Genomic DNA, 18,305 nt, shown 5'->3' with positions numbered 1-18,305 from the left:
ACTAAAGTAATTAAAAATATATTAAAATTCTCAAAAAATCCTAAACTTCGATTTTTTAATTTAAAAATTGATATTATAGTTTTTATTTTTAATTTAAAAATTGATTTTATAAATCACGATTTTCCATTTTTTAAAAGAATATCCATTTTCTATTTTTTTATAAATCGATTTTTCTATTTTTTATAAATCAATTTTTAATTTAAAAGAAATGATTTTCTATTATTTTTAAAACGATTTTCTATTTTTTTAAAAAAATTGATTTCTGTTTTTTTATAAATCGCCTTTCTATTAAAAATGATTTTTTTTTATTTTTTTAAATTAAATTTAATTAATAAATTTAAGGAAACTGAATATTTCTAAATATTCACTTCCCACATTTTTGGAACTGATTATCCTTGTCCATAGAGTGTAGAGTACATCAAACATGTTCGAAATCAATTTCTACTAGTTTTAGATTTACAGTAATGTGTAGATTCCGATTTCTACAAGTTTTAAATTTATAGTAATGCGTAGATTCCGATTTCTACAGATTTTAGAACGATAGGTTAAGCGCGGAATATGTTTTCCAAATATTTTTAGATTACTATTATTTATGTAAAACATGTATTCTAATCATAGTAGATTAAATAAAAAAAATTGGATTACATTTTCTACTATGTAGAATATCAATTCTACTTTTTGGAAAATAAAATATAAAATTATAATTTAAACATTTTTAGAATTGAAAAAAATATCAATACATAGATATAAATATTTTATCAGTATTTACTATTTTTGATTTTTTTTTGTTTGTACAACTACTTAATTTGATTTATTTTAGAAAATATAAAAAGTAGTAGAAGAAAAAATGGTCCTAAAAAATATTAGCCTATATGACATAATTATCATTTTTTGGTTTAAAAAACAATTTCGCCAAAAAACTATAATCATCAGTGTCCTCATAAAGAAAGATCAACCTGAATCTGTCTTTCGTCAGATTCAAGAAATCTATCGACGAACTCGATGAAACCAGATTCATCACTATCGAACTGGAGTGAGTCCAAGTCCAAAACAGCAACTTGTAACCAGAGATTCCTCGAACGTTTCGACAAAAGGCTACTTCGAACTGAATCTCTTGTAGGGAGAAAAGAGAGTGTGACAGAGCAACTGATCTGGCAAATCGTTTATCTTGTAACCTTTTCTCCATTTCTTAGTGCCCTCTAAACCCTAAATTTCACAGAAGCTTACTTGTAAATCGAACTCTAAAATCAACTGACTAAATCACACTCTCTCTTTTAGTAAATTTTAATTCTTTTAACCCTTTAATCAAGGCAGAAGTTAATTAATCTATGCAGAACACGCGTTTATTATTGTCTAAAAGACACTTGTCTTGTCGCAGTCTAAAAGCCAAACATAAAACTGTAATAGCTTATGGATACACATGTGGCAGAGACAGCATTTTGGAGCTGGCGGTCTCCAAACATGCGCAGAGTTACATCTCCAAGCTCAACAATATGCAGTTAGTTATATATGTACAATTTGCTGATACATTCAGGATAACAAATGAATTTCTAGCTTAAATAGAGAAATTAAAGAGTCTCTGAAACTTACTGATTTATTATCTTTCTCATTCTCTATTACGATGTCAAATGACTGCAACGCCGATCTCAGTTTTGTTGATGATGCCTTTCATTGAAGAATTAAATTCAATATCAGATGCCAGCATAAGGTTCTTTAAGTAAGCCTAACGCAATCAACATTCTCAGAGTTCACTATGATCCTGGAATCTCAGCCTCCAAAACTCAAATAATCCATCCCTAGAGATTTTCCACAAGTATAAGGCTTTGTTTATTTTGAGAGGATTTACTCATACAGAACCTAAGGAGTTGAAACTGATGAAATTCCATCAACTAAGGGAACTAGCTTTAGAAAAGATGCACTATATATATATATATATGTGTGAATATGTAATAATAGGAAACAATACCTTAGCTTTGAGACATACTACAAGTCTCTGAATACACAACATAGTACAAAGACAAACATATGGATCAAAATGAATATCAGCTAAACCTACAAAAAGCTTATGGATCTAACACTATACAAAAGTTTCACCATGTTTTATTTTTCTTCTTCTTCTTCTTCAGACCAACTAGCTTCGTAAGCCCACTCCACCAACCTGTAGCTTCGGTTTTGACGATGTTTTCATCTTTAGAGACCTTAACGGCTCCATCACTCTGTTTTTCCAGTTCTCTGCAGCTATTTTCACCTTCCTCTGCCAGGATCTGTACGCCGCACTCAATAACTTCAGAATGTTCTTCGTTGCAGCTGAATTCAAATTGAATATCCGAGTCTACTTCAACCCATCTGCGTTCTTTAAACATGACCCCAGGAAATACGAACAGGTGTTCTGTTAGGAGTGGAGGAGGATACCTCCCTGTCCAAAACCAAGGCCGTGAATATGGAGGTAAGTTAAGTTCACTGATGAGAACACCTTTGCTTCTTAGACGACAAACAATCTCGTAGAGACAGTATTGAGGGTGTCGTAGGTTTGGCGAAAGCAGGATGCAACCCCTGAAACTTGTGGAAGCAGAGACAGTCCCCTTTGTGATGGTTACAGAGTTTCCCGTGGCTCTGTGAGTGAACTCAGAGGGGACTTCTTTACTTGGTAAACATAAATACTTGTAATGATTACTCTTCTTGCTTCTTCCTCTAGTGAAAAACAGTTGAATGACGTGATTTCTCTCTTTGGGTCATAGAAAGTGGAAGATACTCTTATCGCATCTTTTTCTGATTTAACGCACTGGCAGTCGTCCAGAGTAATATCCGCAGATTTTTGTTTGTTTAAAGAGAAACAGACGTTTTTGAGAGATCCACAATCAGCTGCATCGAGATCCCATAGCGAAGGCGGAAGACCCTGCAGTGACACCAGCTTTCTGCAGTTTTTGATCTTAAGATAATGTAGTCCAGAGAGACCTATGAGGCAGTCTGGAATCTTCTTTATATCACTGTTGCTTAGATCCAAATCCCTTACACATTCTGGGACGTGTGTTAATCTCTTGAGTCTTCTGCTGCCTATAAAAAGTGTGTCAAGACGACGCCATCTTTCAGCTACGGATGCAGGAACATCTTCTATCTCTGTGTTCTTTACTTGAAGACGTTCGATGTTGCTAGAAAAATCTGGAAAAGTTCTCAATCGTGAGCAACCATCCATGTTGACTTCCTCAAGAGATGCTAAATTGATGTTGGTGGGAATAATCCGTAGCTTTTTGCAGCCTTCCATGTTCAACTTTTCCAGTTTGTGTAGGTTCCTAATAGAGGAGGGAAGCTCCACCAGACTTGTGCATCCCACAAGTGTCAACGTCTCGAGATTAGTAGCCTCCGAAAGATTTGGGATTTCTTTCAGTTTCATGGAATAGCCCAGATTTAACGTCTTGAGATTTGCAAGAGGCTACAGTGTGCCAAACACACAACAAATGAGAAGAAGAAAAAAAATTCATATGGAACTTTTTCAAGATTTCAATGAAAATAGCAGATACCAACCTGGATTCCTCCCCAGAGCTTCTTAAGATTGCTGTAATCCATACATAGCTCGACGAGACATTGGGGCTGAAATGTTGGAGGAAGACGTTTTCTAGGGTATGAATCCCAATGTAGTAACCTTAGATGAGGTAGATATTCCATGTCCCCTGCTATCTTCAGTTTAACAAGTTTTCTATCTTTTCTAAATGAATGGGTAAAGATCTTTAAAAATCTAAGATTTTGCATTCCTTCGAAAGCTCGCCCACTTATTGAGAACTCACGCATCATTTCCATATCAAATGATATACCTATAATTGATCCAGTTCCCTAGCAAACATCCCAAAAGAGGACTTATGAAATTGTTATCACAAAAGCAATAAAAATAATCTCTCTCTCTCTCTATATATGTATATAAGAACTTACTGTTTCCTTTGTTAGAACATCACGAATCTCTTTAGGCTCTACTAAATACTGACGTTTCCCAGGCTCATCTGCCTGTTCATGCACTACTTGTCTTCCCAATTGTTTTAGTAAAGAGTGCATATCTAGACTTTTTTTGCAATAAGGGTTACTGAATTTCACAAGAGAATTGACGGCTAAGGTCTTCATTCCATTTTCCACATCCAAATTACTATCAGCGAGCATGCTTGTTACATAATCATCTACGAAAGTATCATTGAACATGCATGCAATGTAAAGGAATATAGACTGGTTTTTCTTCGACAATCTGTCATATCCCACTTTTAATATGTCTTCGATTTTTCTGTCTAGACTAGCTTCGATCCTAGATAACTGAAGCTCCCACTCTTCCTTGCTCTCCCCACGTAATGATGAACCCACAACACAAAGACCTAATGGAAGATTTCCACAGAGATATGCTACTTTATTTGCAACCTTTTCAAAATCATCTTGTACATATCTCTGTTTGAAAGCTGATAGACATAAGATCTCAAGAGCTTCTTTATCAGACGGAAAACCCACATGGTATATATCTTGTATTCCATGTGCCTTCAAAATCTTTTTATCTTCTGTGGTAACAATGATCCGACTTCCTAAACCAAACCAAGAAAGTTCTCTAGCCAAAGCCTCTAGTTTCTCTAGATCATCTACATCATCAAGAATGATAAGCACTCTCTGACCATGTAGCCATTCTTTTACAGCACCTAGATGATTTACCCTTATATCCCTTTGGTTTAAAAGCTTAGACAGAAGTTGGCTTTGCAAACCCAACTTGGAATCATAGTCATCAACACCCATTATGCTCTTATTGTAACTACCCTTGAGGTTCCCCATAAAGCATCTAAGTTGAAAATCGCTAGAAAGGTGATTGAATAAAGCTCTAGCAATGGTGGACTTACCGATTCCTGCAGGACCCCAAATCCCAATCATCTTTGCTTCATCACACTCAAAGCATAACAAATTGCTCAGTTTTCTCAAGTGAGCTTGCAGTCCTACAATCCCGTCAAAGTCCCTTGACAGTGTAACATTCAGTTTGCTCGAAATATCTGTGGCAAACTTTTCCACCATGGCCGCTTCATCAGTCCTATCAAATGAAAAGAGACTTCAAGTTTATATAAACTATATTATCTCAATATATTAAATTATAATTCATTAAGCTCAAATAAACAACAAACCAGTTAAGAGAGTGCTCTCCAGCAATGGTTGCTACATATGCCAAAGCTTCCTTCCATCTCTTCTTATCTTCCTAAGTTTTCCCTTCACAAGTTTTCTCGAATGCTTTTCCGAAATTTCTCGTCTGTTTCCTTACATCCGATGGATCAACTTCGTAAAAAATCGTCATCACAGTTTGCTCGGAAGCTTCTTTGCAGTTCAAGATTTCGACCAATTCATCTAAACACCAGCTTGAAGAAGCATAATTCTTCGAGAGCAGAACGACCGAGATTCTTGATTCTCTAATGGCTTGTACAAGTTCAGGTCCGATCGTGTGGCCTCTCTCAATCTTCTGATCTTTGAATGTCGTGATCCCTTTGCTTGCGAACTGATGGCGTAAATGGCTGAGAAAACCTCTACGAACATCTGGACCGTGGAAACTCGGAAATACATGGTATCTCTTTATGCTAGGGGAAGAAGAAGATGAAGAAGTCATGAGAGAGAGAAAAGAGTAAAAGAGAGTGTGTATGAGAAATGTATGGAGCAAGAAAAGAAACAAGTTGCTTCTATATACTTAAACTAGGGTTGGCCCGGGCTACGCCCGGAATACTTGTTTTAATTATATTTTGTAAGTATATTTCGTTGTATTGTATTGACATCTGATATAAAGATATAAGTAATTCATATCAATTTACTTTTCAGTTCTTAAAATTTGTGACCTATTTTGTTACTACAAATACTATGACATGATAAACAAAATGAATAAAAATAATTTTTTTTTAAATAATTGAGTCTTTGTTATGGTCTGAATATTATTTATTTTAGTTGTTTTGGTTATCTATATATAACTATTAAATGTTCTGCCTCGTCTTACAACTATTTTTTATTTATATAATCAATTTTGCACCATCAATATATTTTTCTATATATATAATCAATTTTTAATAATGACCCTAATCATATTATGAAAATACTGTTATTTTCTCAAAATCGGTTGTTGAGCAAAATAGTTTTTGACAAAGTATAACAAATTATGTTTTGTGCTTAAAGATCAATATATTTGTCTTTGGATTCCACATGCTAAATGCATGATATGTAACTGAAGATTTTACTAAAGAAAAAAATATAAAAAACAAATTTAAGCCATATTAAATATATTTACTCGTTTCTTTCTTGTTTTGAATGTTTTATCTTTACTTTATTTTATTCTCAATCTTGAATAATCTTCTTTAATAAATAAGATTTTGTCTCTGCCTTTTAACTTCTAACCTTCTTGTCTTTTTATTATTAGTTTTGCTAAACCATTTGGTAACTTGAACACAACCGGTAACAATTAAGAACCATATTATCAACATGTAAATTTGTACCTTCTTGCAAAACATTTTTTTATAAACCACCTAAAGCTAAAACATTATACTAAGTCATTTGTACAGACAGAACTTAGCAAGTAAATCTCGAATGAGCATATATTTTAGATATCAGAAAGAGAGGCTCCAATATCATCTTACATTTATGTTAAAATAAACTGGGCTACTCATTTAAGAATAGCATCCCTTTAATTTGTAACTATAATATAATTTCACTACAAAGGAGAGTAGTGTTCTCCACTAAAAACATAGTTGTAATAGTCCACCGCTATATTTGATGAAACAGTGTAAATTCATATGTTTTTTCTATTATTGACTTCTCAGAGCAATTAGGGAATAACTTGTGAGAGATTGACAAACTGATCTACTTGACGTCCTTAGCTTTTCAGTTGTTCTATTTGTTAGAAAGCCAAAAAACAAATAATATTCTCTTATATGGTTCTTAACTTTTATGACCTTCACTCTGGAGATAGATTCATAATCTTTTGAAAGTTATTGGCCCTTTACCGAAACAAAGATACGTCTGGTGGTATCAAACACAGCTTGGCCAATGTCGGGATAGGTCATGAGGTCAGACTCATTGTCGAGGCAGAACGAAGGATTATTCCAGTGTAGAAAGAAAGCAAACCATATATAAACAGTGGTGGCCCAGCGACCCCCCTTTAGCAGCTTCAAACAAATGAAAGTATTCCAACTCCACATATAACATTGCATATCCTGCACATGCCCCAACGTGTTTTAGACAATGATAAACAATCATGTTCTTTAACCTAGACGTGTTTGGTCTAAACAATTTTGTTCGTGTGCTCAATGCTATTTTCTACCTCTCTTATTTATTAAGATAAAGGTTACAGTCTTGAAGACAAATACACATATATAAGAATATGAAAGAATCCAAGCTAAAAGCATATCCGAATACACATCCTAGATTCTTGTACTGACGATCAAACAACAGAGAAAAGGTTGACAACCTCTCATAACGATTTGCTCTCACATATTACTACTATTATAAAGCCAAGCATCTTTTAGACTTTCTAAGCTAAACACAATAAATATGGTAAGTAAAATCTCACCATTTAGAACAGTTCGCCCGTATGAGCTATTGCGAGGCATTGGAATCTCATGAGATACCATGGCTGGTTTCTCTTTCTTCCACAATGAACCTCTACTCAAAGGAACATGAGAGAGCAAGCCATGAGAGCTAAAGTTGAAGAATAAAAAAGAGATGTGTAAATGCAGATGCGTGAACTAAAATTGTTTGAGATTTAAGAGTCTGACCTCCAAGTACTCGGCCATACTGAGGAAATGCAATGGTTAATGTCTCTTCTGTGCTTGAGAAAGGTACACCTGCAACAAAAGAAAAGCCTTCAATTTTAGTGACAGTAGAAGCACTAAAACCCAGATTAGGAGAAGCTCATGAAATCTGCACTACGACAAAAGACGTTTCTTTTACATAAACTAAAAGACGTTTCTTTTACTCACACATACAGACGCAACATAAAACAGAACCAAATTAGAATAGTGGTCATATCAAATATGAAACATAAGAAATCACTAAAACTCATACGAAGAAGACAATGCTTTTATATATGAAAACCTGAGGAGTCTCACCTCGACCGTGGAAGTACAATAATGTTCATGTGATTAAGACTGTCCTTTTTATAGGTGGAGATCCACCGCCTAGAAGAGAGATAAGAAGCATTGAATGATTGATCATGGGTTGAAAGAGTTAAGGTTGTTAATGGCGTTGATTCAATGCATCCCGTAACGTACATGAGAAGATATATCGAAGACGAAACGACATGAATAGAGATTGACACAGATATTCATCACGTAGAATCGTCTCACACAACCTTCAAGACCTCCATTGCCGGTTGGATGAATCGGAGCTCTAAAATCGAGGAACCCTAAAAAACCAGAGTCGCCTTTGTTGATGAAGGCGAAAGCGTAAACGGGCTACTTTTTTATTGTTTCAGCCCAAGTAACATAAATTAGAGCCCGTTAAATTTGTACAATTCGATTAGTGAAGTGCTGCGTTTTGAAAGTGGGACACGTGAATTAAGCGGCTGAACACTACACGCCCTTTTTTTCTCTCTCAAATCCCTAATTGTCTTTGCGTTTGGGTGGAGACACGCCGGTCGATGTACCTTTGCCGGACCGTGTAGTGCTATCCCACCGCCCCCCCCCCTTTCTCGGATTCTGAGTTTATCGACAGAGATGGTGTTGGCCGGAATAGTCGGTGGTGCTTCTCTTTCTCTCTTCCGCGTCGGACGGGTTCTTGGAGCGATGGACCCCTAAGAAAGCCTTGGAGGTTCTGGTGGCTCGATGGTGGAAGCTATATGCTCTGCTAGAGGACGATGGAGCGGCCGGAGACTGAAAGTTAGACATCGGGATCTCTAGGGTTTGTACCGGTTGTTGGGAGGAGCTCACGGCGAATCTACTCATGGAGATGGCGGTTCTCTTGGGTGTATTTCCTCTCCGACGCTGGTTTCCTCTTGATGTAATCTAGTAACCACCGTTTCGCCGGTGTATCGGTTTCGCCATTGTTTGCGATTTGGCCCCACGTGGGATTGAAATATTATTTTTTAAAAAGAAAGAAAGTGGGACACGTGTCGGCCGTACGAAACATGAGTTTCCAGCCTGGAATCTTAGGTGGCATCACCAGGAAAGAGTAAACTCTATTTTATATAAATAGATGAGAAATTTTGAAGAAATTAACTGTACAGGAAATGAAAGACCCAAGTCGTCGACCACTCATACAAAAAAGAAGAGAAATTTAAAAGGAAACTACAAAACAAGTTTTCCACAAAAGTCTACATGGAGGACCCCTTTTGGGACGTTTTCATTATGGTTGTCAAGAACGAGGACCACTGAATAGACAATGAGGCCTTCCTGTGTATCTGCTCAATTATGTTCCAAGTTCAGCTTTCTTTTGAGTCATTGGAAAACATAAGTAACCTTGACTTTAAATTTTCTTACAGTTGCATATAGTTATACTTGTTTTGTTGACGGTAATTAGTAGGAGGGCACTTCGGTTTATCGGTTCGGTTTGGTTAATTCGATTCAATGATTTATCCAACCAAAGTAAACAATAATTAGTTTAGTTTGAATTCGGTTCGGTTTAACTTCTGTTCGGTTTTAAAACACAAATGCATGTTCATAAAATCATCATGTTAACGACTATGAAAAACTAAATTATGTTAACTAAATCCAATATAAAACCGAAACAAAATACTTTAAAAAAACAAAACATTTATAAGAGCTCAATCAAATCAAAATTAACTATAGTAAATAAAAAAACTAAAAATAAACATTTTACTAAAAATAAACTATGTAACTTAAATCTAATATAAAACTGAAATAAAAACCTTAACAAACTATAAAAGGTTTATACGAACCCATTCAAACAAAAATTAACCAAACTAAATAGAAAGTATAAAAATAGTTATTAAAGTTAACAATGATTTTAGTCTTAAGATTTTAGTATATTGTATATTACTAGTATGTTTAATTCAATAATAACAAAAGCACATTGGTTATGAGTTTGGTTTAATTTGGTTCGAGTTAATCGGTTTTGGTTCGGTTTGGTTTCGGTCCGGTTGGTTCGGGTTGGAAAAATCTTAAACCTAACTATTTGATATATAATAGACTTTGGTTCGGTTCGAATTGGTTTCAGTTCGGTTGTTCGGTTCGATCGGTTCGGTTCGGTTTTTTTGCCCACCCCTATTAAACAAAATTCAAAGATCATAAGTTTTTATTCAAAAAGGAAAGAAAAAATCTCATAAGTCATGGGTTTACTAGTTAAAAATAGTCATTATAGATAATCAAGCAATGTATAGGATCTGTCAACAGGCTGTCTGTCTATTAAACCAAAATTGGCTAGTGGAGGTTATGTCATTACTATTGACTTAGGTTGTCTACTTCGTTGCTGCTGCTACTCTCAGCATCCTCTTGGGATATGTTTCTCGAGAAACGCGGGGACCTGAGTTCGGAGTTGTAGAGTCACTCTTCCCATTGTATATTTCAGTAACATACACAAGTTTATAAAAGTAAAGGACTTAAATTGCTATAGCTAATTCAAACATCAACATTCAGAAGGTGAAACTATCTCTAAAGAGTTAACTCAGTCGATCTTGATTCTTCTCGTTAATAGACGTATACAATTTCATAACAGCGTCGTATCGCTAGAGCTGATTTGGCATTGTATTAGGTTGATCTAAAGTCTAAACATGAAACAACAACATTTCTCCTGGAGCCATACTTATTCATCATTTTAATTGGACCGTTCCTGATTGCATTGAACCCGTAGTGTTGTAGAAATGCATTAAGGGAAAAATGAAGATTGTGTTTGGTATAATCATGTTTTAATATGATACTAGAGTTTATGATAAATAACACCAAACTATCGTAGATTAAGCTGGAATCATCAACAAAACATCTTCACTTCCAGATCTGCCAAATCAGAGTCAAACTTAAAGAAGTTCAAACTTGGCCTGAAGAAATTTCATCCAGCTTATTCTCCTTCCTAGTTTATTTCAAGGGAAATTTGGAAAAAATGAACTAAAAATCTAAGACTTTGTCCCCTTGGTACAAAACCAAAAATTGTCACTTTTGGACCTACACTACCCTTCAATGTTATAAAAGTTCATATTAATTAATTTACATTGTAAAAAAAATTAAGAAAAATATCAAACATGAAGTACTCAAGCATGTGCATATATAAAAAATATTATTTCATTCAAAAAATATTTGGAATGGTAAGTTAAAAAATTAGGTAAATGTGGTAATTTATTAGATCTACCATCTATGGCGTTTCAGAATATGCAATCTACTTAAAACACAATGATCTATACAATGTAGACGGTGAATTCTACCAAATTACTTAGGATCTATCATTACAGTATATATAATCTACCAAATAACTTAGGATCTATCATTGCAGTATATACAATCTACATCTCGTCGACGTTCTACATTTCCGCTAGATCATAAGAACTAATAAATGTTCCTCCATCTTCTTTTCCCGAATATACATTATACTGACTTCTCTTTTATCTACAATATTAGTATTTCCTATCTACCGTCTCATCTCTATTCTACCGATTGTAGAATGTAAGTTCTACTGGATTTGAAAACAAAATCCGAAAATCTTGAAACTAACTGTCACGAAATATTCTCAAAATCTTTTCATTCTTTTTATTTCCTTTTTTAAAATAAAGCTCCCTAAATTTTAGTTCTTCGTTGCCACCAACGATTTCGACAAAAATCGTGGGGTTTTCTCTTTGATCATAGTTTTTCATAGTTCTTCCAAACTTCTATTCTCAATCTAATCTAAAAAGATGTACATCTATGCCTATTCTGGTTATTAGAAATCGTCCAAAAGGAGTGATGGAAATTTCTTGTTGATGAAGAAAAAAGAGGTCATCACAACCTGTTTTTGTCACTAACAAATACCAGTAGGTACCAACACAAGCTCATCGCGAGCATTCCGAGCTATCCAAGATGACAATGGTGAAAACCAAACAGAGGATGAGATGAAACATGCTCTATAGAATAAGACCCCAACAGATGGAGCTGATGATAGATATTATCAACCAGGAGCATGAGCTCGGGAAATCTCTGAGGCTGCATCATAGCTTCTCTCGCTTACTCTGATGACGTTTCAAAGATAACATCACGCTGACGCATATTGCACGTACTTTCTGCTTCCCAAAACAGAGACTTTAACCAAAATATAACTATATCTCACATCTGGTAAACAATAAAACATCCAAGTACATTTGATATAATCATCTCACGCTTACTAGTCTATTAGACAATTCAAAACTACATACAAACTCGATTCCAAAACAAAATATAATTCAAAATAGCACATGTTCGCAATCAACTCAACAGAAAATTTCTGTTCAAAACCATAAACGTGATTGATCTTTGTGTTTATAAACAATTATATTTGTTCCCACTACATGCACATAAGCAAAAACGAACCAAAAAAAAAACAGAAAGGGGATTTCGAAACCCTAGCCTTCAAGTTTTGGGAACCGAGATGAAATAATAGTAAAGGAAGAAGAACGTGAAGCTAATCGTCCTTTCTAAGAGACAAGTAGCTTGTCCCGAGCTTGAACAACTCCGACTGTGGCCGGCGGAGATTACAAAGTGATTATAATCAGTGTTGTTTAAAGAGGAGAGACGAAAGAATGGGGACGAAGGAGAGATGTGACGACGAGTTAAAGCTCTCCGATGAACTATGACGGCCGGCGAAAGAAGGTGTCGATGACTCAACCGTAAATCGCATCTTCGATGGAGAAAGATGGGAAGAGTCGGAGGCGAGAGTCTTCTTTTTTTTCTACTTCTTACTCACATTTTTATTATTTTTCTTTATAATTAAATTTTAATTATATTTTAAAGTTAATTAGTAAGGACTAAACTGGATTTTCATTAATGTTTATTCTATAAGGACAAAGATTTTGGTTTTGATTCTAAGGGGATAAGACTATAGTTAGTTTGTTCCTTATTTCCAAATTCCCCTTATTTCAATCACTTTTTTTTTGCTCTCTTCTAGTCACATTCTACCGGATGGAATGAAGACAAGAGGGGTCAAAAAAATCTGGAATGGACCTCCTCTATTTTCAATTAAAAAATGTATTAAAAATAAATCAAAATAGAGAGAAAAGACCATAAGACCAAAGAATTTAAACATATTTACTAACTTATGCCATTACTATCCTACCCAGATCTGATCCGGATCCAGAACCAAAATCCGACCCAACTTTTACCCTAATCTTCTTCTTCTTCTTCTTCCTCTTTTCTTCTCCATTTACATTCTTTCACCTTAAAATATAATCAAAAATTTTCTTCAACCATCCATCAAATTTCTATTTTATATCTTAAATCGACCCATTATCATATTTAATTAATTATATATCATCTAGAATCAAATTTCATCTTTTATATACAGGATTCAAGATTAAAGAAGAACGCAGAGTATTACTTATACAACTAGAACAACTCAAACTAGTACAGCTACGATTAGTACAACTAGTAAAACTAGTACAACTACAACAAGTGTAACTAGTATAAATAGATTGAGTATAACCATTATAATTGATATATAACTAGTACAACTTTGCAATAATATGGTGATATTTATTTTTTTGTTTTCATCGTATGAAGATGATAGAAAATAGGATGATGTAGAATTAATAAGACATGTTGGTGTAATCTTCCCCTCCATGCATGTATCAAATACATTAATGATATATTTTCAATAATATATAATTTGGTTAATTATTTGTTTATAAATTGTACTAGTTATGCTAGTTGTACTATTTTCGTAAAAGAATCATCTTTATATTTTTGCTCTCGGGGCCAAAACAAGTAGATGCTGAGCCAGAAAAGTATTCAACCATGGTTCTCAAAAACAAGAGTCACCTGAAGAAGTAGAGAAGAGAGCGTCGGTGATGAGTAAGAGTGACTCACCAGTGATGAACAAAAAAAATATTTTACTGTGAGGAAGAAAGATGCCACAACGAAGAAGAAGAAAGACGGAGTGAATAAGAAGAGATTTGAGGCAAAGATGACTGAAAGTCGTGGCGAAGAAGAGGATGCTCGACGGTGGTGTCCACGGTGGTCCTCATCAAATTCATCCAAGCAGGATTTCATATGAAAAAAAACATGATTTATTAGTCAATTCAGTTACATTAGTTGCATATTATACATGAATTATATAATTTATATACTAATTATATTTGCTATATTAGTTATTTTGTTAACATATTTAGTTGTACGAGTTATACTAGTTATACACATCCAAATAAGAGAAATTGTGTGGCGATGATCAAACAAGAGAAAATGATTCTATGGTTGAGAAAAAGAGGAAGTGAGTCCCATCCGAATGAGAGAATGAGGGATCATGTAGCTCGGAATTAAAGGAGATGTGAGAAAATGATGAAGTAGGTCCCATCCGGCTATACATAGTTGTACTAGTTTTTGAGTTGTACCAGTTTGTTCATAGTTGTACTTTGGTAGTGAAATCGAAAATATTAATTATACCACATTATAAATAAAATTATCTGAGTGGTACCACTTATTTATGTTTATATGACCTTTCCCCGTTACAGTGAAATCATCAATTTCGTAAAAATGGATTTCATTTATGTTTTCCAAAAATTATATGAACAAACAAGTTAACAAACCTTAAAAGTATAAGGTAGATCATGTAAACTTATGAAGTTGTGTAATAATTTATGATTTTTTTTTCCAAAACTTCAAATACATCAAGATAAACTTTTTAAGTACATACCAATTGAGATATTTGATTATTTTCTCATATGTAATATCAAATTTGTTTTGTCAATTTCTGAAATGTCAAAATTATACCAATTGTACCAGTAATACTCGTCTAATATATACTAAAAGATTATACCAATTTTTATATGTCTAGTAATGGAGGATTTTACCAATATTTTCACATCATATCTTTGTAAAACATGTTCAATGTTTGTTTATCATAATAATATGGCTAATATAGTTAATAAACTTTAAAATATAAAAATATAATGTAAAATTAAGGGTGTAATGTAATAATTTAACAAAACATTAAAAACCTTGACAAAATAGATGAAATTTTGTCATTACATACCAATTAAATTATTTGTTTGTTTATTTTATGTGTAAATTATAACATTTATGTATCAATTATATAATTTTTTTACATATTTAGTTGTACGAGTTATATTAGTTGTACTCAGTCGAATGAGAGAATGAAATAAATAAAAGATTGTGTGGCTGTGAGTAGTTGAGATTAAAAAAATAAAAAATAAAGAGAGAAAATGAGTGAAATCTGATGGCCAAGATCAGAACAAGATCATAAGATCCAACGGCTAAGGGAAAAGATTCATTAATAGCATTTTTGTTAATATTTCATCTTTCACATCTGACGGCTCAGATTATAGCGTGAAGGATTCTGATCTAATGGTTCATATTCAGCTATCATTAAGGGCAAAATCGTAATTGACACTCATATGTCCCATGACAGATTAATTTAGGTGGTTTTAGATTTTTTTTGATCCATTTGTCCCATCAATGCCATTAAAAGGGGATCATTCCCAAATTATACCCTTAATGAATGTTTTAAAATTTCCAAAATACCCTTAATTTTACAAAAGATGATAAAATTCATTAATAGCATTTGAGTTTTTTAATTTTGGGCATGCAGAAATATATTTAAATGGATCAATAAATAATGGGCTTACACATATTTATAAAATATGCTACTTTTATTTAATATAAATATCTTATGTTCAAATATTAGACATATATATTCTGAAACTAAATTAATAAAAAAAAACATAATGACATTATAATGTTATTTTCTTAAATCTATGTATCATAAAATTAATTTTAAATCTAAAATAAAAAAATAGAAAATACAAACTTATAATAGGTTATTAATAACAAAAAACTAATATTGTCATATTAATAAGTTTTTATACTATCTTTTTATTTGGATGACATAATAAAAATATCATCAAAGTTTAAAGACCACAAGTTTATGTAGTATTAAAAAGTATATGATTAATTTAATAAAAAATCAAAATACTATAAGATATTTTATGTTTTATTTGATCATTGGTATTAGATCATATGTTAATAATAAATTTCTGGGTTTTACCAGATTCTATTGGATTTTTAATTAACGATTTTTTCATTAAATCCAAACTAAATTATATACATGGTACGGGTTTACCAGTTCAGCAGATCTAGGTCGAATATAAAAACACTTCTTAAAACTTAAACATTATTTTCAAAAAACTTTTAAATTATATGTTCTTTAATAAAAAGTTATAAATTCATGCAAATCACTCTTGACAAAATATTTGTTCTATTTATTTTTATTTTGAAGAGAAAAATAAAGTAAAAATATAAGAACTCAATTGTTATGATTTGGAAAAAAATAATGGTAATTTGTAAATTAACTTTCGGTTAATAAGTGAAAACAATTCCCGTTTTTTATTTTAATTTATAAATACTCGAGAATAAGACTTAAGCAAAAAAATTATTGACCATTTTATATGTTTAGCAATATTTTATATATTTATAAATCTTTAAAATGATATAATAGCCCAAATAAGAATTTCGGATAAAACATTGTTTAAATTATTTACAAACATAAAACGGTTCTATGACGCATTTTAAATTTCGATATACTGTACACACTCTTACAAACCCGCATAATTAAAACTTTATCATGTTGAAAAAACAATAAAAAAAACCCGCACAAGAGATGAAAGTCCCATTCTACCACCCCAGCTCTCTGCCTTACGTATCCATCACATGAGGTCCACTGGGCTTTAGTCCGAGGGCTTTTACAATATTGCTAAAAACGACACTGGTCTGTTTAACATCAAACTCTATGTTCTTTCTATCATTTTTTTTTTTTTTTTTTTTTTTGATCAAACTTTCTATCAAAGTAGACCAAAACAAAAGGTACAAAGGTATAAATTCTAACCCTCTCGTGAAGTCAGGGAGTAAGTAGTAATCATGGATGTGATACAATTGTCTCCAGCCTGCAACAATGACGATATATCACCATGCCCTCCATTATTTATTTGTATACCAAACCCATCTCCTAAGTTCTGCTACTACCGACACATGTTTTCCACTACGGTCAATACGCGTGTCGATGCAAACGTACAACAATTACGCAGAAAATGTTTGATCAAAAGAAAAACACAGAAAATGTTATTAGTGTCAAAAATAAAAACACTGAAAATGTTATTTTTAGTATAAAATTGAAAGATTTACACACTGAGTCACTTTTGCACTTATAAATAGCACAAAAGATCACTTATGACTACATGAGCACTTTTGTCTAACTTCTCGTTAAAAACCGTAGGAGAGAGGTTGTTATAGTTGACTTTCCATTCCCCAACAATCCTCTCTTGTTTTCTATTTTTAACTAGGACTCATTTTTAGGCGGGATGCTTTTACAGTCCTTGATCCTAAATAAAACGTAGGGCTCAGATTATCGCATCCAGATCTGGACAAGACATCAATCTGCTTTCACCACCACCGTTAGATCATTTTCCCTTTCTATCTGTTTGACGGTCTTGATATCCCCCTGAGTTTTCACCTCTTTCTTCTCCTCAAAACCACCGTTTACCTTTTCACCGTTTTTCTACTTCCTTGCCTCGATTCACCGTCTGCGTGCAGGACCTAAGAACACCCAAATCCCTGACAACCAGTTCATTAACGGTATGTTCTTAACACTCTAAACCCGTTTAATATTCATTAATTGATAGTTTAATTGAAATTTTCTTTAACACTTCCTTGTCTCAGCTCAGTCGTCGCGATGGCAGAACACTGTATGGTCATCGCCGGCGAATGGAAAACCTCCGCAGACAACCACTGGAACTTCGTCATCGACAAAGAGCAGATGACCCGAGTTGTCCCTCTTCGTAACGGCATCACTCTCACCGAACTTCTGAGTAATGTCTTCAAGGAGTTTTATGAGAAGCCTCTCACTCTCCTCACTGCTGTTCTTAGCTATTGGCCACCCAACTCTAAGGAACTTGCTACAGGTCTAACCACGCCACCAGTTATGCTTACCAACGACGGGGCTGTTTCTTTTTTCTATCAGCACTTTCAAACAAACAAAGGAATGAACATGTTTGTCACATTCAGAAAGACCGCGGCTCCTGCCTCTGCTGATCAGAATCCTCTTCCCTTCACCACGCCTAACCAACCCATCAAGAGGGCGCATAGCCCCTACTCTCCCGATATGCGTCAGGCCTCAACCGCTGGTTCACAGATACCCGGCTTCTC

The 18,305-nt window shown here is 33.7% G+C and overlaps 1 protein-coding gene and 1 pseudogene across 4 annotated transcripts; both read right to left on the bottom strand.

Annotated features, from left to right (window-relative positions):
* Positions 1-1,933: 1,933 nt before the first annotated feature.
* Positions 1,934-5,679, bottom strand: LOC108831090 (disease resistance protein RML1A-like; annotated as a pseudogene).
* A 1,051-nt stretch (positions 5,680-6,730) lies between these two features.
* On the bottom strand, positions 6,731-8,669 carry LOC108831094 (amino acid transporter AVT1C-like). 4 transcript variants are annotated; one of them, XM_018604662.2, is made up of 5 exons: positions 8,253-8,669; positions 8,091-8,159; positions 7,758-7,826; positions 7,553-7,644; positions 6,731-7,196 (listed from the first exon to the last, which is right to left on the bottom strand). In XM_018604662.2, coding segments are annotated over exons 1-5 (348 nt in total). In that variant the 5' UTR covers positions 8,255-8,669; the 3' UTR covers positions 6,731-7,080. The 4 variants fall into 4 exon arrangements, with proteins under 4 accessions (XP_018460164.1, XP_018460162.1, XP_018460163.1 ...); XM_018604661.2 differs by having other exon boundaries at positions 6,763-7,196; positions 7,553-7,680; positions 8,253-8,662; XM_018604660.2 differs by having other exon boundaries at positions 8,091-8,668.
* Between the last annotated feature and the right edge of the window lie 9,636 nt (positions 8,670-18,305).

The sequence above is a fragment of the Raphanus sativus genome, chromosome 4, assembly GCF_000801105.2.
Source record: "Raphanus sativus cultivar WK10039 chromosome 4, ASM80110v3, whole genome shotgun sequence".
Lineage (NCBI taxonomy): Eukaryota > Viridiplantae > Streptophyta > Magnoliopsida > Brassicales > Brassicaceae > Raphanus > Raphanus sativus.
Note: the sequence above shows the minus strand (reverse complement) of the source record. Positions and strands in the feature narration are given on the sequence as shown.